The following is a 21,380-nucleotide window of genomic DNA, read 5'->3' on the forward strand; positions in this document are numbered from 1 at the left end:
CAGCAGCAGCATTGCCTGTTCTCTACATGACTTAAGAACAAACAAAACCATTTTGCAGCTTGGAAACCTTTGCCTCCAGCGTCTGTGCCAGGGGAAAGTTTCGGTCTCATTTAGGAGAGGGCACTGATGCCATAAGTGTCTTTGAAAGTAACGCCCATCTGCAGTTGAAAGCAAAAAGTCCCGGAGACAGGTTAAGGGAAAATGTATTTGGTGAGAGGGAAACTTTAGGGCTTCGGTGGGCTCCGCGGTGGTACGGCGGCCGCTGAGCTCTTTCAGCAGGACTGCGGGAAGCGTCCCAAATGTCCTTCCCTCTCGGTGGGTCACTTGGCATTTGTCCAGTAGACATACTTCCCTTCCTTGTTCATCCGTGCTCAGGCACATCTCAGAGGATGCTTGAGAAAATCACAGTCTCGTATAAGCTCGGATTTCTGAAATCCAGATTTCTTTTCCTTCATCCACGTTGTTAAGCCTTGGGATTCTGGAAGAGTTTTTAAGCCGCTGAGGAAAAGTCCAGTTGGAGGAAGCTGCACTGGCAATGGAGTACCAGCTGGTCCGTTAACTCCCTAAGTGCAGCTGCTGGGTAGACCGTGTCTCTTCTTTGAATGAGACCCCACAATGAGCAGAAAGGCAGCCTCTCCTTCTGGCCATCTCCGGAGCTCATGATTCCATTCCTGCTCGAGAAAGGGGGGAGGTTGGTCTTTCCCTTCCTGTCTTTCTTCCCCTCCTCTCCAAACACTCCAGGGGTTAATGATTAATGCCACTTACTGCAGGTTTCTCTAAGGAACTGCTCCAATGTCACGGCCCGGGGGTGCGGTTGGCTAGGCCAGGGAGCTGGGCGTTGGAATTAGCAGCAAGCAGACAACCTTTTTGGTCCCGAGCGTGGCCCACCTTTGTGGGGCAGCACTTTGCGCCCATGAGGTGTTCCAAAGGCTATATCTCCACAGAAGGACAATGCTGCAAGACGGCCCTACGCATGCTCTCCTCTAGACTTTGTTTTTAATTAGGCCATCGAGAAAAGAATGGCTGAGCTCTGGGTAGCACAGGGGTGGTCTTATTTTACTGAAAATAATTGTTGAAAAGACCTGTGAATCTTAGATAATGCACAAGAACGCAGAGAGATAAATCCGCCTAACCCAAGGAGTGCGCTCGGTGATGGGGTTTCGTTTGTACGATGACATGTCTTTCTTCCAAAAGGTTTTAAAAACCTTGATTCCTGTCCCCCTTCCAACGCCCGATCTTAAATAACCTGGGTCTACATTTTCCTAATAATTTATCAGACGTTTGTGGGCTAATTGCTTTCCACACATAATAGTCCAACATCAAATATTTGACTTTCCACACCCTTTGCTGTCAAGATCACTCCTTCACCTCTCAACAGTATCCCCCCGCGCCCCACCCCCCCGCGCCCAGTTAACTCTGAATCACACAAAAAGAGAATGTAAAAATGTTCCTAAGATAATTATCATAAAAAATCTTTTATCCCAGCCCCAGCTAAATGCAGTGGGCCCCTTATCACGGCAGGAATTTGGAGTGTGCTCTTGAGGGCTTTTGAGCCTCCAGTCTGGTAGATTAGCATGTAGATGCCACATAATTGTGTCCCCCTGGGTTCCCTGAAGCCATTAGGCACTGATGTATTTTTCTGTTACATTCCTGCTTTGCCTTGAAAAGTTGCCGATAGAAGTTCAGAGAGACGTGGGGCTGAGACTTGACAAAACATCAGGCCGCCATGGCCTTGGTTTACTTTGGTTCGGGTAGAAGACAGAGCCTCAGCCCCGGTCCGCGGCCTCCCCAGGTTTAGATGAAGAGACTTCAGTTCTGAATCACAATTCTGCGTGCTCTTGTTGGGGGCCGGGGCTCTGCCAGGACAACGTCCAGGTATCATGGAAGAAATGGGGGTGGGGGCTGCTTTGCCAGTTCGCTGGGGGACACAGCACCGGTCCTGCAGACCTGGGACTGGCAGTGCTCTTTCGAAGCTGCAGCTTTGTAAAGAAATTCAGTTCCCATTTACCTACAAGTGATTCAGAGCAGAGGGAAGCCACTTTCAGATTCATTAGTCCCAGGGACGTCTTATTTTGTTTTTACTCTTTCAAGGGAGAGGGGAAAGATGTCTCTTTCAGGAGAACTCCTTGCTCTTGGGAGAAAATAAAGAAAATCATTTCCTTTCAAATATGCCTTTCTTTTGAGAAAGGCTCAAATTTATTAACTTTTCCCCCACTCCAGAAAAGATCAAGAGGATGCATTGTATTGTGTATAAAGCATGAGACAGGCATAATATAATATCATATAATATAGCAATACAACACAATAAACATAATGTAACCAGAGTGTAACATACTCTAGTATTTCTTTAAAATGGAGTTGCTTGTGCTGGGAAAGTGAAAACCACGTGGGCTGGGCACATCCTTCTTGCCCCGTCCAGCTTGCCCTGGGTGTGTATTCAATGCCAACTGTACCTGCGTGGAAGTCGTTGGGACACCTGTCCACACTGTGGCACAGGTGAGCGAGACTTGGACGTGTCCTGTCCTTGGCTTTGTCCCTCGACAGGAGCGAGCTTGCGCTGGTGATGGGATGAGGGCGTGGAGGAGAGGGTGCCCTCCACGGCTGCTTCCACTGCCTCCAGGACGCCCTCAAATGCCTTCAGAGGGAGAAACAGGCTGAATTTTCACTGAAATCCAACTTCCAGATCCAAACTGGAAAAATAAGTTGGTCGGTGCTATGGATGGGTGGGGCTGGCTCTTCTTCTTGTCTTTGTTTGCAAATTTCAACTTTGGTGACTGTTCTTAGGTGGGTCCAGAAAGAGTAAGATACAAACTGGCATTTCGAACTTCATCTTGATGCTGGTGGGAGGGGCCCCCCTCAGCCTCATTCCAGCCCAGGAAGTCCGAACAAGCCCACGAGAGCAGTTTTGCGGGGTCTAAGCATGCGGTTCTGTTCTAAAATGCTGCTCTTGGTACTCAGACCCAGTGGAAAGGAATCCATGTTTCTAAGGACAGGGAAGGCCTGCGGGGGCGGGTGGATGACAGTGCGTGCCCACACGCACGCCACATGGGGTGCCTTGCTTATACCCTCAGCGGGAAGGTGGGACTCCACCGCCTGCCCCGGGCACCCAGCAGAGCGACGGCTCCACGTACACAGCTCTGCCACCTCCCCTCTGGGTGCCCCGGGGGGAGCCAGGCAGCCTCCCCAGGCAGCCTCCCCCGGCCTCCTCCATTTACCAGTGACAAAGCATGCGGACTGATGCGGGGCTCGGAGGAGGGGACACCGTATAAAGTTCCCGGGACGGAGCCTGCCACGTGGAGGGTCCCCGCCTCCACGTCACAGCGGCCATTTCCCTGAAAGCAGCGTTCCGGCTCCCTCCTGTTTTAGAGGCAGCGTCTTGCAGACGTGCCAGGTGACTAGTTTGTGATGTGCATCCTCCTTGTCCACCGGCCCCCTCCCGGGATTGTGTTTGGGGCTCCACCCCAGCACCCGAGGACCGGCCCAGGGCCTCAGTGGGCCTCGTTTTAGAATCTTCTCTGACTTAGCCCCCCGCCTCCTATTCCTTCTGCCCAGTGGGGCTGCCCGCTGGTGGGGACGCCGGGGTCCTGCTGGCCTTGTGTTCGCAAACGCTGGCTCAAGCATCACTGGCGCGGCCGCCCTCCATCCTGGGCTTCTGTGGTTGCTGAGGGCCGGCTGGCCCTCTTGCCTCCTTCCAGTCTGTTCTGTGGCTCAGCACGTGTCCGGGGCAGGTCCAGGGATGGCCTTTCTGGGATACTGGGTGGGGGCAGGGCCTTCTAAGCCCCGAGTTAAGCTCAGGTCCCCGCACCCAGAGCAGGGCTTGGGGCTGTAACTGGATTCCCCAGACTCTGAGCACGAGCTGGTTTTTCCCCTTCTTGCTCACGCACTTTCTTGACAGCAGCCTCCTGCCGGCGAGCAGGCCAGGACACTGGGGCTCGGCTGTGTCTGACCAGCACTGGGCCCTCCTGGCCTGCCCCCCACACGCGCGTCCCCCGGGCTCCTCTCCCCCCCCGCAGCTCTCCCCTGTCACCCAGGGAAGGTGACAGCTGCCTCTGTGTGTGTCCAAGGCCGTCATCCAAGGCCCGGGGGCATCTCAGGGACGGGTCCCACAGGAGTGTCCCCCTTGGGCGTGGGGGGGCTACGGGTACCCACCAGTGGGGGCACCGGGTGTGGCCAGACGCTGGGAGCAGTACCTTCGCCCTCAGGCTCAGGGAAGCTTCCAGTCTTGAGGAGTCCTCCCATCCCCCCGTCCTCCCCCCAGTGCTCCCCGCCCAGCCCACAGGCCCAGGTTGCAGAGCTGCCCCCTGTCTTGAGACGTTGATGGTGGCCCTTTGGCCACGAGGAGGGGCCACTACCCCTTCTGCCTGCCCCCATCTCCCCCACCGCCCTGGCTTCTGCACCCCTTAGGCTCAGGCCCTTTCAGTCAGCATCCAGCCCAAGGTTAAGGCTCTGCTCACTGCCAGACCCAGAGGTCCTTGTTCAAGCACACACACACACACTCACACTCACGCAAAAATGCACGTATACCCACCCACGTTCACACAAACACACTAACTCATGCGCACAAGTACAATCACATAACATTCACACACAAACCCATGCACACATATTCACACACACAATTGCACACAATTTACAGACACGCAAAGGCACACAAGTGCATATTCACACACAAATGTGCATGCACTCACGTATACACATGCACACCCAACACACTTAACACATGGTCAATCATGCAAACGGGTTCGTATACTTAATATGCATGTGCGTGTGCACGCATAACACACATGCGTGCACAGACATATCCATTCACGTGTGCCAGGTAATCACACACAGGAACACACAAACGTGCACAAATGCAGATGTGCCCACTCAGGCACACCTGCATGCACCTGCGTGCAAGTGTGCAGATATACGGACACGCACATTTTTCACACCTGTGGCGGCAGACAGAAACACACGCACACGTGCACAGGAATACATATGCCACCAGCACAAACACGAGTGCAGATGCACAAAAATGCCTGCACATCCATGCGAAGGTGCCCTGATAAGGAGGCAGACGTGCTCAGATATTCACCCACGTGCACACCCGTGCACACACAGCTGCACACCCGTGCACAAGGAGCACACACGTGTTCATACAGCCACTCAGCACACCTTTCGATTCATTTGTGCTGGAGCTTTTCGTGCAGGTTCTCTGTTCAGACCTGCGGGGAACACGAGGTGGTCCTCGGCAGGGAGGGGGACCCCTGCTCCAGGGAAAAGCTGCGTCGCGGCAGTCACGGGCTGGGGATGGGCCCGGAGGTCCTTCCCTGGGGACTCACGCTCTGAGCTGTTTGGCTTGGCAGGGTCCTCAGGATGCTGCCTCGTAAACTTCATAATAGCCGCCTCCCTTTTATTTGTTTGACCTTGACGACAATCGTTTATGATACGCATTGGAGCCGTGCCGTCTTTCTTCTGATTCATACACAAAGCGCTTGGCCAGCCTTCCTTCTCTGCTCCCGAGGCGCGGGGAGGGGCCCAGCGCTTCTCGGTGTTTCTTGTGGGGCAGAGGCAGGTCCCTGCCGCCTCCGTGTCCCCCGGGGCAGCCTCTCCCAGGTCCAGGAGGAGGGCGGGGAGGATGCGGGAGGGGGCACAGCCGGTGAGGGGGGCACCCCCTGCAGCCCCGGGCCTGGGGTGGGCCTGGGGCGGGCCTGGGGCAGGTCCAGGGCTGCCTGCCCACCGCCCGCCCTCTCTCCCTCGCAGAGGACCCCACGTTCCGCTGCGACGCGTGTGATGAACTCTTCCCGTCCAAGCTGGACCTGCGGCGCCACAAGAAGTACGCGTGCAGCTCGGTGGGGGCCGTGCTCTACGAGGGCCTGGCCGACGAGCTCAAGCCCGAGGGCCTGGGCGGCGGGGGCAGCGACGGGCAGGCCCACGAGTGCAAGGACTGCGAGCGGATGTTCCCCACCAAGTACAGGTGCCGCCCCGCCCCGCCCCATCCCGCCCCCAGGAGCCAGTCAAGGGCGGCAGGGTTGGCGGGCCCTGGGGGCACAGAGGAAGCCCTGAGAAGGGCAGAGGTCACCCCTGACCCCTCAGGCCTGCCCAGGCTGACAGGCCCAAAGCTCCAAGGACAGGTGGAGACATATCTCAGGGGCAGGTACCCTGGCCTGCTCATCCGCCCCTGGGGACAGAGCAGGCCCGCCAGCTGGCGGTTGGAGGCCACCGGTGGTCACTGTTCTGAGCCCCCCATCCACGAAGGAGCCGCAAGTCACCAGGTCGAGCCACCACTGGCCCCACCATCCTGGCGTCAGGGCTGAGTTGTGGAGACAGACTTGGAGGAAGTCAGGAACACAGGCCAGGCGCCCAGACGTGCAGGGGTCAGGCCCCGGGGCCACTTCCGTGGTGAGGTCCAGGACCAGGTTGGGGGATGCCGCCCAGGGGCTTCCTGGAGTGCCTGGCCCTCGGACACACTTCTCAGACAGTGGGCAGGAGCAGGAAAGGGCCCCCCAGGGGTCCCCTCACCCCCACCCCAGGCTCCAGCCTCTGCTTCCCCTGGGCCCCCCCACCTGTCCCGGAGACTTCACAGACGTGGGCACAGATGCCAGGCCAGCTGTGTGATGGCTGGACGTGGCCTCCCCAGCCCCTGGGAGCAGGGCCCCGGGGACCCATGTGGGGAGAAGCAGGCTGGGCAGTCCCAGTGTTCCAGGGACCAGTGAAGACCTTCCCAGTGTGCGACCCTCCTCTGCCTCTGAGAATACCCTCCAGGGCAGCCCTGCAAAGTCAGAGTAAAACCCCATCAGGTCACTAACTGGCTGTGGGATTGCGGAGAATTGATGCCAATCCTGTCACGGCCCCCTGGGGACGGGAAACCCTCCACCCTGAACGGATGACTGAGAAAATAAGAGTTTGGGCAAATCCCGACTGAGGCCCTTGGCGGTAAGCGCCGCTCAAGAGGGTCCGTGTTTTCTTTACATAAACACATAAATCACAATTAACAACAGGGGAAAAGCTACAATCTGCCGGGTGCTCGAGAACCAGGCGTTTCTGATCTAAATGGATGGCTGGGCCCCGTAATTAACGGGCCATGATGTATTGCTGCCTTGCTCATGAAGATTAACGGTCATACCTGGGACAGGAGGAGAAGCAGGATGTCCCCCGAGAGGAGGGGTCTCCAAGCTGCTGGTTCGTCCAAGTGCAGCAGCCCCTGCCCAGCAGCTGTGCCCGCCCCGCCTATCACATCTCCTTTGGAGAACCCCGGCCCTCACTCCCCGCTGACCTCCATGGTGTGTACGTGGCGGGCAGCCTCTCAGTCTGGCTTGGCCGGCGAGCGACCCCAGGTCACTCAGAGGGGCGGCCTTGGGTCTCCTGGGCCTCGTCCCCACTCTGGGGCTCGTGGCAGTGTTGAAAGTTCCCAGACCCCGTTTTGCTTAGGCCCAAGATTAGCGTCAAGGTGAGGGTTGTTTTGAGCTGGGACCCCGCCTGCTGCTGGGTGCCCGGGGGGTGGTCTTGAGTGAGGGCCCGAGCTCTGTCCACGCACTGGCTTCCCCCCCCCATCCCACGTGGGAAGGCCATGCCTTCCCGTCCATCCCCTTGTCCTGTCCAGGCGGGAGATAGACAGACCGGCTGCCAGACCTAACTCTGCCCTCTGAGCAGGAGGCAGTGGCAGGGGCCCCAAGGGGCTGCCGGGAACAGGCCGCGCTGGGCTGAGGCCCTTCCCTCCCGGGCAGTGGGCGGGTGGGGGACCCACGGTGACCCGCGTCCACTGTGCGCAGCTTGGAGCAGCACATGATCGTCCACACAGAGGAGCGAGAGTACAAGTGTGACCAGTGTCCCAAGGCCTTCAACTGGAAGTCCAACCTCATCCGCCACCAGATGTCCCACGACAGCGGCAAGCGCTTCGAATGTGAAAACTGTGTGAAGGTAACGTGGTCGCGAGCCCGGCCCCGCCCCTACTGTCGAGGTGCAGGTGACGGGCCCCCGAGTCGTTCGGGGAAGAGAGGAAGTGGGCCGGATAGCACAGCTGGGGAGGGCCCGGGGCCAGACCTGGGTCCTCTCTGGGTTCCTGCCAACGTGGCAGGACAGGCCGTCATGGGTCAAAGTACTGGAGCTTAAGAACGCTTCTGAGCTCCTGTCTCAAGCATCTTCAGGGTCACAGTTCTCTCGAGAATTATTGTTGAAGAAACACAGGCAAGGGAGGCCTGACGGCTCACTGGAAGCCATGCAGGGGGTCACCGCTGCAGCAGAGACCCGCCGGGCCAGGCTCAGTGCAGAGGCAGAGCAGCCAGGGAGACCCCCACCCCGTGGCCAGACCCAGGCCCGCAGGGGAGCAAGCAACAGGTGGGGAGTAACTCGGCGGTGTCTGTGTCCCCAGGTGTTCACGGACCCCAGCAACCTGCAGCGGCACATCCGCTCCCAGCACGTGGGCGCCCGGGCCCACGCCTGCCCCGACTGCGGGAAGACGTTCGCCACGTCCTCGGGCCTCAAGCAGCACAAACACATCCACAGCACCGTCAAACCTTTCATATGTGAGTGGCCCCCCAGCCTGGGCTTCCAGCCCGTGAGGTGGGGGAGGTTGGGGGTCAGGCCAAGGTTTGAAACCCCCAGGCTCTTCCCCTCTCGCGGGACCCCGTTTGTCCAGAAAACACTCGTGGCAGCTGCTGACACCTCTGCCGCGAGAAGCCCAGGCCTGGCTGCCCTCCTGGTGCCGCTTCACCATCGCTTTGCTCCCGCGCACCCTCTCCTTCCGTGACTCGCCTGTCCTTGCTGTGCCCTCCTTGGTTCCTCCCCCTTGCTCGCCCCTCCCGTGGCCAGAGGTGGGCAGCGGGTGGTGAGGAAATCCGGGTCCTGCAGAAGGACCCAGCAGCCCACCGTCCCCCACCTCCCCTCCTCTTTCCCGCATGCACATGCCACCCTGAGCTCCAGCAGGTATGGTAGTCCCAGTGCTGCCCCCCAGGGTCTGCTGTTCACCCCCCAGCAGCCTTTGGGGAGCCCGGGCTGTGTGCCTGCCCTGACCCAGGCAGCAGGGGCCAGCCGTAAATTACTGGACCCCTGTCCTCATGGAGCTTACCTGCCAGTGGAGAAGACAGAGGCTAAGCCATACAGATCATGATGGCACACGTGACAGGCACATCACGGTGGGGGTGGGAGGGCGGGAGTGCAGGGTCAGGAGGCTCTCCAGGTGTCCAGGTGGGTGCTGCCCTGTCCACGTGCTGGGAGGTTAGGACGGTCTGTTGGGCGAGAGGCGTCCTAGCAGAGGGCTGGGGGAGGCATGGGGGTGAACCAAGGGGGTGCCTGGGGAGAGAGCTCGCGACAGGGGGCTGTGAGCACAGAGGCCTTGAGGTTGGGGTGCGTTTGGGGAGAGAGGGGTCAGAGGTCACAGGGGTTGGGTCTGGGACTCTGGTGGGCCACCGCGGGGGCATGACCCTGTTTCTCGGAGTTTGGAAGATACGGAAGGTTCTTCTCTGCCTAGCATTGCACCAAGTCTCATTTCACACGAGGTTTTGCTGAGTCACTGTTCATGCCAACACAGCCCTGATTCATCATTCACACCAGCATCGTGCTGACTCATTGTCCACACGAGATTGTGCTGAGCCATCATTTCACACACATGACCTCACAGCATCCTTACAAAATCTTACGGAGCGGGGGCCGCGCTATGTCCAACTGAAGGGAACTGACAGAGGAGGAAACGCGTGGAAACGTTAAATGACCAGGCCCTCAAGGCTCGGCTGCAGAGCCCGGATTCCAGCTCAAGGGGCCTGGCTCTTGACCCCAGACTGGGCAGCCTGGGGCCTCTCGGGCTCCAGCACGTCATTGTGTGTGTCAGGGGTAACTCTGGGAGCTTGAAGACTTGGCTCTGGGTGTTTTCACCGACTTGGGGGTTGTGCAGGGCTGGACTCCTGCCCCAAAGAGGCCATGCTGACTGGCTTCTCGGGCCTTTGTTGAATAGCTGAGGCTGTGCCCCCATCCTGCCCACTGCCTTGAGCCCAAGCTTCCAGCTATCCTGCTAGAGGTGACTGAGCCCCCAGCCTGCCTGGGTCACCTGCTCCCTCGGTCGAGGAAGCAAAGGGAGAGAGCGCTCTGCCTGGTGGCCACCTCACTGGGGCCATCTTCCTCTTACCCACCACCCCTTTCACCTGCAGACCCTGGAAAGAGCATCCGAGTCTCGATGGGGGCAGGGCCCATTCCTTCTGGGAGGGGCCCGGAAGGAGTGAGCTGGGTGGGAGTAGACTGGGGGCCGGGACTTTGGGACCGGTGCATATCCTGCTTCCAGGATGAGCATCCCAGCAAGTCCCCCTGTGGGAGGAAGCACACGTGAGTGCGTCTATCATAGGTTTCTAAGCTTTTCAGCAAGCTTGGAAAGGAAACTTGCACACAGGCTTACAAGTCACTGCTTCTCTGGGCGTGCAAATGGGCTTTGCGAAGTCTTGTTGGATTGCAGTCACAACGTAAGTTCTTGGAACCTCAGCAGTCGGGAAGGGTCCAAGCCCACTGTTTCCGCTGCCCGCACAGACTCTGTGTGCAGGTGGGGAGGACACGGGGCAGCCTGGACGGGCCCCACCGGCTATCAGCAGCCCTCCGCCTCTCGTCTGTGCCCGGTGCCCACCTTGGGCCTTGGCTTTTGGCCAAGGGGGTAAAACGAAAGAGAAAACCCCAAACTTGGCCAGGTGCCATGTATGAGAGGGAGATGCAAATGTTAGAAGCTAGATTAGACGTGAACGTCAGCCTGCGCATCCTCTCGACCAGGGCAGAGCATCCTTTGGCCCACGGTTAAGGGAGTCAGGTTTGGAAAGGAAACTGCGAACAAATGAGCAGAGGGTAAACGATACAGCGCTTCTAAGAAAAGATGGGCCACTGGGGGAGCAAGGGCTCATGGCGGCCGGTCACTCGTGCACAGACTCCATCCTCCACTGGGCGGCCCCTGGGCGCCCACACACAACACACATGATGGGCACCAAAACCTGCCCCAAGTCCCAGCCTCACTGACCACACAGCCCAAGGCAGCATAATCTCCTGGTGGGGTGTCTTGCATAGGGAAACTCAAGTGTGAGGGGTCGCGGCAAGGGTGTATCCGTGCACACAGGCAGACAGGCTCCTGTGGGCACTTTTTAGAAAGGACCTTCTTAGGAGTGAGTATGTACATGTGCATGTGTGTGCATGTGTGTGTGTGCATGTGTATGTGTGCATCCCTGCACATACCCTACAGGAGAAGAAACTGCTGATCAGAATAAGTACTGGCCAGGGCCCCTCTGCATCCCAGCAGGGCCTGGGGCACCAGCCACCAGGCACTGGTCCCACGTCCAGTTCAATGTGGGCTGCCCAGGCCTTTCCCAGCCCCTGCAGGCAGCCACCTCCCGTCACCGGCTCTAAGCCAGCGGTCAGCCCTCCCAGGGCCAGGACCTGCCTCTCCAAGGACCTCAGTCTCCCAGAGGCTCTCTGTAGCCCCAGCATCTCTGCAGGATCCCTTTATCGTGTGAGTGGGTGGGTGGGAAGCAAGGGTCCCAGGCTCCCTGTGCCCAAGCATGGCCACTGGCCCCAGGGGCCCCTCCTGAGAGCTGCCTTGGGTGGGAGCCTGCTAAAGGCCAGTTTCCAAGCTCGGGATGGCAGCAGCCACTCACAAGGTGCCACAGAGGCCTGCTCTGTGGGGCAGAGGGTGTCACAGAGCCTCTTCGGGGGCCGGGGATACAGCAAGGTATCACTGGTCTGGCCAGGTGCCCTGAGCTGGGGAGCGGCCTTTCTCCCCGTCGGGCTGGCAGAGGCCTGTGGGTATTTATAGACCATCTGTGGAACAGCCTCTCTGCACCAGCCACCTCCCAAAATGGGCAGATTTGATCAAATGAGGCAGTACTCTTCCCCCTCAGCCTTGAAAACGTCCCGCCAAGCCAGACGACCAGGAAGGCAGAGCCGTTCATATAAATAGATATTGTGATTAAAGAACGCGATCGTCTGAGGGCCAGCACTCCCAGCTAGAGTCGCGGGACATCAGGCAGCGGAGAGTGTGCGGTGAGCAAGAAGCGCACTGAAATCATTGTTTCCACTGGGGCTGCATTTAAGAAGCAAATTGTCCTGCAGAGAGAGACACACACAATGTGTGTGCGTGCGTGCGTGCGTGCGTGTGTGTGTGTGTGTGTGTTCATTCCTCCCTTGCTGGTTAGAAAAACAAGAGCAGAAAGAAAAACTGGCAGTTGGCCGACACTCAACTCACAGGCCGTTGGGAAAATGGACGAGACTGGGTCCCCAGGGCCTCTGGGTCCTGGCGTTTGGCCCCGGCCGCCACCACCCTCTCCCGTTAAGAGCAGAGGCCAGCGTCTGGCAACCAGAGCTGGTGAGGCCTCTCCATCCCAGTTTGGAGAGGTTTCGATTTTCTCAAACGTGGAACTAGCCCTCTCCACGTGGCTCCTCTCCCATCTCCACCTTCAGGCCACCCCCAGACGGTGACCTCACACAGCCAGGACCCGTGCTCCCACAGCCCAGCCTCCAGGACTAAGAACCCCAAGGGGCCGGTCCCTCCTGAGGCCTTCCTGTCCTGGGTGCAGGTCACAGGGCCTGGGACAGAAAGAGGGCGGAAAGCTGAGAGCATTTTAAACTTTACAAAGTGCGAGACCTAGCCCGGGCGTCGGTGTTTCCCTCGCCGCTGCTGGAACAAGCGTGGCTGACATGGCAGGGAGGGTGGATGGGCGTTCTGGGCGGCTGGTGCAGCTGCAGACGTGATGGTGTGCCACGACTTTGTCTGTCTCTGGGAACGATTCTGAAGGCCTTGGCGCCACATGGCAAACTCATGGGGGCTAGGAGGGCACAAAGAGCAGCAGGGCCCCTTTCTCCAGTGGAGGAGGTTGAGGCAGCTGGAGACCTACCCAGGCTGGCCCAGGGACCCCAGGGAAGGCACGGGAGTGTCCTCGCTAATCCGTGCTGGTCACCAGAGGCCAGTCCCAGATAGGGTGCACAGGCATCTGTACGTATGCGTGCACACGCGCGTGCGGGCACACGTGTATGACGTACGGTGTACACACGTGTGTGAACATGCACACTCGTGTGTGACACATGTGTACATAAGCACACATGTGCCCGCTGACACGTGTATGCGCATGCGTGCACGCATACACATGTGAGCACATGTGCAGGTACTCTCACACAGTGACACATATGCCCACATGCGCACGCACACACACAGAAGCTCACGTACCTAAGCGCACGCTGCTCCCCGTCACCGAGGCCAGAGCGCCCCAGTCCCACCCCTAGGACCCTGCAGCACAGGTTTTCCATCATTTCATAGCTGCCGGTCTTCGCTTCTGCTGACGTTTCAGGTGAGGTCTGCCACAAGTCCTACACGCAGTTCTCCAACCTGTGCCGCCACAAGCGCATGCACGCCGACTGCCGCACGCAGATCAAGTGCAAGGACTGCGGGCAGATGTTTAGCACGACCTCTTCCCTCAACAAGCACCGGCGCTTCTGTGAGGGCAGGAACCACTACCCGCCGGGCGGCGTCTTCGCCCCGGGCCTGCCCCTGACCCCCAGCCCCGTGACGGACAAGGCCAGGCCAGCCCCCAGCCTCAACCACGCCGGCCTGGGCTTCAACGAGTACTTCCCCTCCAGGCCGCACCCGGGGAGTCTGCCCTTCTCGACGGCGCCCCCCGCCTTCCCCGCGCTCACGCCCGGCTTTCCGGGCGTCTTCCCTCCGTCCCTGTACCCCCGGCCGCCCCTGCTACCTCCCATGCCGCTGCTCAAGAGCCCCCGGAACCACACGCAGGACGCCAAGCTCCCCAGTCCCATGGGCAACCCGGCCCTGCCCCTCGTCTCCGCCATCGGCAGCAGCGGGCAGGGTGCCACGGCGGCCGCGGGGCCCGAGGAGAAGCCGGAGAGCCGCCTGGAGGACGCGTACGCCCACAAGCTCAAGCCCCGGGGCAGCGACCTGTCAGACGGCAGTGACTTCGAGGATATCAACACCACAACCGGGACCGACCTGGACACAACCACGGGCACGGGCTCCGACCTGGACAGCGACGTGGACAGTGATCGCGACAAGAGCAAGGACAGGGGCAAGGCGGCCGAGGGCAAGCCCGAGCTCGGGGGCGGCGTGGCTGCCCCCGGCGCCCCGAATAGCGTGGGCGAGGTGCCCGTCTTCTACTCCCAGCACTACTTCCCGCCGCCCGAGGAGCAGCTGCTGACAGCGTCGGGCGCCGCGGGCGACTCCATCAAGGCCATCGCGTCCATCGCCGAGAAGTACTTTGGACCCGGCTTCATGGGCATGCAGGAGAAGACGCTGGGCGCGCTGCCCTACCACTCCGTGTTCCCCTTTCAGCTCCTGCCCAACTTCCCCCACTCCCTGTACCCCTTCACAGACCGCGCCCTCGCGCACAGCCTGCTGGTCAAGGCCGAGCCAAAGTCGCCGCGGGACGCCCTCAAGGCCGGTGGCCCCAGCGCCGAGTCACCCTTCGACCTCACCACCAAACCCAAAGAGGCCAAGCCCGTCCTGCCGGCGCCCAAGGCGCCCCCGGCCCCGGCGTCCGGCGAGGAGCAGCCGCTGGACCTGAGCATCGGCAGCCGCGTGCGGGCCAGCCAGAACGGAGGGACCCGGGAGCCCCGCAAGAACCACGTGTATGGCGAGCGCAGGCTGGGGGCCGGCGAGGGGCCGCCCAAGGCGTGCCCGGCGCAGCTGCCCCAGCAGCCGTCCCTGCACTACGCCAGGCCGTCGCCCTTCTTCATGGACCCCATCTACAGGTAATAACATGCCCCGCCCTCACCCGCTCTCCAGAGGGGCCGCCACCCAGGTGGGCCGCCAGGCGGGCGCGGCGGCGGGAGGGGACGCTCTCGCCTGCCCCCCAGGCTTCGTTCCTCTGCCTTTGCGGCTTCAGCAGGCGCCTCGGCTCTGGGGTGTCTGTGCCCCTTGGGGCCCATGCCCGGCTCGGCCCTTTCCTGGGGTGGGCAGCTGGTGGGGTCTCCTGGGCACCCCTGGCTCCCATTCGCTGACAGCCACTGGGAGACCCCCGCCGTCCTCTCTCGAGCCCTTACGTCCCCCCACCCCACCCCCACCGACAGCCTGCCCTCAGACTCCACCCCAGACATCCACGTGCTGGAGGCTCCAGCCACCTTCTCTGGACAGACTCTGCCCATGACACTCCTGGCTCTTCCCTCTGCTTCAGCATCCCTGCTTCCCTGTGGCTGCTCCACGGCTGGGGCTTCTGGTGGCCCAGGGGAGACCAGAGGAGGAGCTGCTGGTCCCCAGTGGGAGGAGGGAGAGGAAGGGAGGAGGAAGCTTTGGAAGGTTTGCCCCAAACCAGTGTCCCATTCCCCTGGTACCTTCCCAGTGAGGGGCCAATTGAATCCCCTTCCCCGGCTTCTGGGCACGGTTTGATCAGGTGGGTTTGTTAGGTGAGAGGGGTCTGACCTCCCACCACACGTGTCCTGGGGGTGCTGGGCAGGCTGAGCCCTGAGGAGGGCGCTGCGCCCGTGGACGGGCCTGGGAGGGGCCCTGGAGGGGCAGGCAGGCAGGCTTGTTGGCTCAGCCCCTGATACAGGCCCACGGCTCTGTGTGGGAGGGGCCCGTGTGCACACACGTAAGTGTGTCCACACGGACATTCAGGGAGCACGTGGCCGCCTTGAGGGCTTGCGTGCCTGCCTGCTATTCCCCAGGGGCCAGGCAGGACCTGGGGATGGGTGTGCAGGTGAGGTCACCTCTGCTAAAGGTGCAGTGGAAAGAAATGATGGCAGAGCTGCCAGCGAGGGTGATGGGCCAGCCTCCTGCCCCGCCCTCTGGCGCCAACTCGGGTCCCCGCCCTCTGGCGCCCACTCGGGTCCCCGCCCTCCACGCTCACCCGGGGCCCTGGCCGGCCTGTGTCTGCTGCCGGTCCCGTTTCCTGCCAGGTCCTGCTGGCGTCATCACAGGAAACATGAAAAATGCCCCCCTTGGGTCTTTCTTTAAGAACACGCCATCCATGGCTGGTTTGCTGACAGCGGCTCATCGGGTTTCTGGGGCGAACATGGCCATCAAAGGCCCAGGGAGCATCTGCCAGTTAGAATGAGAATCTCCGGGACCCACGGGGAGCCAGGAGACACCTGGGGCTTGAGGGAGGATGCCCCCCCCGGGAGGAGCCACCCTTGTGCACAGGATGGGGGCAGGACTGGAGACCTAGGGAGGGACACTTCTGTCAGGCCTCCAGAGTTGGAGCCAGCAGGCCTGCGAGAGGCTCTCGGTTAAGTATTCCTGCTCAGTCCCTGGCCTCCTTGTCCACCCCGTCCCAGCTCTCCTCCTGGATCCCAACCCTCTTGTGCCCCTTGCCTCCCCCTTCCAGGCCTGGTTTAGGGCCTTGGGCCTTTTCCTGGAAGCTGGGGGAGCAGCCAGTCAGGCCCTGAGGCGGGAACGGGCCACAGGCGCCCCCAACCCGGGTCCTGTCCGAGCTCCTCCGAGACCCGGCGTGTGCTAGGCTCTTGCCCTCAGGATTTAGAGTACAGTGGCTGGTGGAGGGGCTGCCTGGCCGCCAACTTTGTACACAGGCACCAGCAAAATGCCCGAGAGTGGATGAGCTCCAAATTTTTTCCCCACCGCCCCCCAAGCCCAGTCAAGATAAACACTCATGGTGTTGGGAAGATTCACCTCCAAGTGAAGGTGTGGGCGACTGTCACTGCCTGTTAACAGGCTGGCCCAGGGCTAGGGGACAGGGTCCCCTCAGCTCCTGGATGGCTCTGGGGTGACTCCAGCGAAACTCCCCGCAGGCCATGCCCCGGCAGTGACTGTGGACGTATACCCAGAATCCTCCCCCACCAGGTTGGAGGAACCCTAACACTGCCAGGCTGGCAACCCCCCAGCCCTTCAGCCCCTCTCACCGCCACGTGCTGCTGTCTCTGCAAGATGGGCTGGGGACGGCGTGGTGACAAAAACCACGCGCCTTGGAAGAGCATGTGTCCACTGGGGCCTGTGGGGTCAGCTGGCAGGGGTCGCTCGGAGCAGCCCGCTGGGCTGTCGCTAGGCACAGAAGTCGGGAAAAGGCAGAAGAAGACATTTAACAACCCCCCGACGTGGGGCCCCTTCCTCTCGGCCCACACCACGCCCCCCAGGGGGCCTTGTTGAAAGGCCAACTCAGTACAGCTTTGAACAGGGCCTCTGCTAAGCCCTGCAAAGCGAGGTGCCCCTCAAGCCAACTTCCCACGTAGAGACCACCTCCTCCCCTTGGACCCGGCTTGGGGTCTCGGTGGGGTCACCTGTGGCCGCCTGCACTCCGTGGGTGCTCCCGCCTCTGGGCCCCTGTCTTTGCGGCCATCCCCGTCCTGCTCCGGTCAAGGCCCCAGCCAGTCCCCTGGGGGCAGAGCTGAGCCTAAGAGGGATGGGAGCGTGGCCCTGGGCAAGCGAGGTGGTGGGTCACCGCAGCTGTGGCTGCCTGTGGGGAGGTGGCAGGCCTCCCCAAACCCCACTTTGTAAACCTCGACCCCCCCAGGGGAAACTGAGGGAGGTGTCCTTGGGACACAGTAGAGGAGGGGTCAGGGAGAGGAGGGATGGCCACCTCCTCCGCTTGTGACTGACAGTTGTCCTGGCATTTGGGGAATGTTCTAGAATTGTCACCTCCAGTAGCTATCTTGAGGTTTTAGGTAGACCCTGCTTGGCTGCCGCGGGGAGGCCCTGCAGCGTCCCCAGGATAGAGACCTACCGGTCACTCACGTGTATCCTCCCAGTTGGGCAGAGCGCCCGTGCTATGGGCCAGGAGGGAGAGGGACGTGGGGTGTAGGCGGCAGCCCCCATGTGCTCCACATTCTGCTCTGGGGAGCCCTCGCTGGACTGACAGGCCAGTTGGCAGAGGCTGGTGCACGCGGGCCCTTCAGAAGGTTCCTGGCTCCAGCATCAAGCGTTCATCACGTGCCTGGGTGCCAGCAGCTGGTAGGGGGGAGGGAGGGGGGCGGACGCTGGGGAGACTCGAAGGGGTCCTGACCTGGGTGTGGTGATGGGAGCTCATGCTCGGGCAGGCGACTGTGAGGCTGGGTCACAGACGTCCCCACAGCGTCAGGTGAGACGTGGCCACAGGGAACATGGAAGCTGGGCCGCTGTGGTGGCCCCCCACCTCGTGACCGATGGGGCATAGGTGGGCGCCCAGAGGGGCGGGGGTCTCAGCCCCTCCCCGCCCAGTGCTGGGCCGCTCAGTGGGGTCCGTAACCCTCTGTGTTGCTGTCCAGCAGGGTGGAGAAGCGGAAGGTGACCGACCCGGTGGGAGCCCTTAAGGAGAAGTACCTGCGGCCGTCCCCACTGCTCTTCCACCCCCAGGTAAGGCCCAGCCAGGAGCCCCAAGGTCCGTACGGGCCAAGGCGCACACCCCAGGCGGGTCTCCGCTTCCCGCCCCTGCAGGCCCACAGGTCCCTTTGAGGCTGGGGAGGATGGGAAGGGCCAGGACAGGTGAGGAAGGAGGGTGGTCCTCTGTGGGGGCACGCTGTGGGTCCCTCAGAGGCAGCCAAGGACCCCGGTCCACAGGGGGCCCCATTGACCTGTGGCTCAAGCTCTAGGAGGGGGAGTGACCTTGCATGGGGCAGTGGGCAGCAGCTTGGATGGAGCAAACACAAGACTTCTGAATGTAGGGAGAACAGACACGAGAGGGCCAGGGAGGTGTGGATGCCAGCAGTCTCTCTGGTACGAGGGACTCGGGGATCCTTAAGGGAAAAGAGCAGGAGAAGAAGGGCCTGAGTGCAGGGGGGCAGAGGCAGGGAGCAGGACAGCAGCAGAGGGACTGGCGTCGAGGGCAGGGCGTCCCGGGGGCAGGGGGCAGGGGGACCGCCCTCACCCGGGGATGCAGAGGGTGGAAAGACCGCCTGTCAAGACTAGAATCAGGGGTCTGGGAGAGAGAATCCCCAAGTCTGGGCAGTGGCCGCAGACCCCACCAAGCCTACAGGCACTCCTGTGTCCCCCTGGCCGCGTCCTCCCAAGGGGTGGGCGCAGAGAGGTGGCAGAAGTGGGGGTAAGCAGCAGGGCCGGCGGAGTGCCCCTGATTCCCTGCCCCGGTGCCCACCTGTCCTCACTGCTTGGGGCCCAGGCCCCTCCCCAGAGCCACGGGCCTCCCCTTTCCCAGCTGGAGGGGCCGGGGGCTGAGCTGTGGGACAGGCCCGGACCCAGACTCCAGACCCGGGCATTGTTCTCTTGCTCCGAGTTTCCCGCCTGGGACAAACCCCCCGGTTTGTGGAACCTGTGCCCTGCCTGGGTTCACAGCTAAACTTAGAGCCTCCCATTGTCTTGCTGGGGCCTCGGAGTTTGGTTAAGAACTTCCCCTGATTTCCTCGGGACTGGCTGGAAAAAGCCGGCAGGCCAGCCAGGCACATCCTGTGTTTGTGTTTGTGCGGGAGCTCGGCCGGGAATATCTGATCAGGCGGAGCGGGCCAGGCAGGCCGGACCCTCCCAGGCCTGAGGAAGAGGGGCCTGGCGGGGGCCCGGCTGCCCATTGTCCCTGCTGCCCGCTCCCCCCACCTGCCACCCCTGCTGCCTGCCCGTGGGCCCAGAGCCAGGGGTGGGGGCGGGAGAGAGGACTAGTAAGTCACCTGATTAAATGGTCTGAGGTCAGACCATCACTCGGACAGGAGAACTCATGACCTCTACAAAGTCTAGGGGTCACCACTGCACGAAGACGCCAGGCTGCATTGGTCAGCTGCCTGGCAGGACCTTGCCAGGGCCTTTCATTGCTGAGGCCCGACATGCAGGTGTATGGGGTGCAGGGTGAGGCAGTCCTGCCAGCCCACTGCCCCTCACCATCTCTGCAGTCCGGGGGAGTCTGGGGTGGTGGAGAGTCCCAGAGCCTCCCACGGCTGTGGCTAAAACTGAGACCCACAAGCAGATGAACAGCAGTCTGTATGCCCAGGTCCCATCGTCCAGGCCGTGGAGGGGCTAAATGAGAGGCTGGACGGCAGCTGAGGGGCAAGGCTGTGTCCATCTGTACATCAGTGGGGATGGGTGGGGCCACCCATGGCTGGAAGCATCATGTGCATTTGATGGGGAGCGTGCCTGCCCCACAAGGATGGCGAGGCCCAAAGCCCTGCAACTGGGTGGAGCTGGCCAGGGCCCAGGCAGCAGCCCAGGGTCAAGGGAGGCCTCAGCCACTAGGATGGACCCCATTTTCTGTTTGTAAACCCCTTTCTGGTGTTTTACTGTAACCAGTTGGTTGTTCCCCAGCCTAAGCCTTGAGGGGCTCGGGGCATAATGAAAGCTCTTCCTTTTCTGGTCTCATCCCAGTCTCCCACGGGGCCTGGCTTGCAGCGGGCACTCTCTGGGGGAGAAGTGCTGCTGAGGCCTGTGCAGCCCCCTCCCCTCTCCTGTCCCCCAGCCCCAGGGCCTCAGGGCAGGTGCAACCTGGGATTCTGATCAGAACCTTGCCTGCCAGCTGGAAATGACCAATGCCAGGAGGAGGTGACTCCCTTCTCCTCCCCAGGCAATGCCTTGGCATCTCCAAGGAGCAGAGAGGCAGCCCCTCTTGCCTGTGTCACCGTGTCCTGTGCTGTGTCACATTGGAGTTATCATTCCGAACATTTAGTTAGTGGAGTCCAACCTTAGGCTGTTGAATTTCCTTTTAGCACTTTGCCCGCAATTATGGCCTGCTGCCACCAGGTGCTGGTAGTGCCTCAGGCTCGTGATTCATGTTTTAACCTGAAATTGATTCAGGTAGCTATCAATTTTTCACCACTCCAAAAAGAAAAAACTTGGATGTAATTCTGTCTTTAACCCAAACTAGCCATCAGGAGTGCTGGCCGGGGGTCGAGCCAGCAGGCCCTTGCTGGCTGGTTTCAAAGTAAAGGGCTGTGTAATTGCAGGTGTCAGCAGCCTGCATCACCCACGTCGCAACCAGCACAGGTTGGCTGGGGAAGGTCAGTTGCAGCTCCCCGAGCCTAAACCCTGGACTGTGACAGGGTTCCAGGCAAGGACAAGAGCAGGGCTGGCCACAGAAAGTGAAAGAACCCAGCCCAGTGGTCAAGCAGAAGGAGGAGACCACGGGTTCCAGTGACTACCTCCTTGTCCTGGGGGCCCATGACATGCTCGGTCATCCAGGACCCCCAGATGCCCATGGGGGCGGGTTCCCACGCGTCAAGAGAAGGGGCGGCTCGGGGGTGCCCCACAGTCTCTCCCGCTCTCCTGCCAACAGATGTCAGCCATCGAGACCATGACTGAGAAGCTGGAGAGCTTCGCGGCCATGAAGGCGGAATCTGGCAGCTCCCTGCAGCCCCTCCCCCCCCACCCCTTCAACTTCCGGTCCCCGCCCCCGACGCTCTCGGACCCCATCCTCAGGAAGGGCAAGGAGCGCTACACGTGCAGGTGAGACGCTGAGAGCCCCTGGGGCGGCCCCGGCAAAGTGGCCATAGGTGCCACGCTGGCCCGTGTGCCTGCACTTGCAGGAGAAAGCTCTCAGTCTCAGCCAGGGCACAGCGTGGTAGCAACTGATGGC

At 61.0% G+C, this 21,380-nt stretch overlaps 1 protein-coding gene across 3 annotated transcripts in view; it reads left to right on the top strand.

Annotated features, from left to right (window-relative positions):
* The window catches only part of PRDM16 (PR/SET domain 16), a gene marked incomplete at both ends in the record, with an annotated part of 321,800 nt that overhangs the window by 287,192 nt on the left and 13,228 nt on the right, over positions 1-21,380 (top strand). For 2 of the 3 annotated variants that reach the window (XM_079696337.1, XM_079696339.1), the window contains 6 exons: positions 5,746-5,959; positions 7,755-7,902; positions 8,354-8,507; positions 13,287-14,700; positions 18,142-18,229; positions 21,081-21,250. In XM_079696337.1, the coding sequence (XP_079552463.1) occupies positions 5,746-5,959; positions 7,755-7,902; positions 8,354-8,507; positions 13,287-14,700; positions 18,142-18,229; positions 21,081-21,250 (2,188 nt within the window). The remainder of the gene's footprint in view (positions 1-5,745; positions 5,960-7,754; positions 7,903-8,353; positions 8,508-13,286; positions 14,701-18,141; positions 18,230-21,080; positions 21,251-21,380) is intronic. The other variant, XM_079696338.1, reaches the window with a different exon arrangement.

Source organism: Hyperoodon ampullatus, assembly GCF_949752795.1.
Source record: "Hyperoodon ampullatus genome assembly, chromosome: 2".
Taxonomy (NCBI): domain Eukaryota; kingdom Metazoa; phylum Chordata; class Mammalia; order Artiodactyla; family Ziphiidae; genus Hyperoodon; species Hyperoodon ampullatus.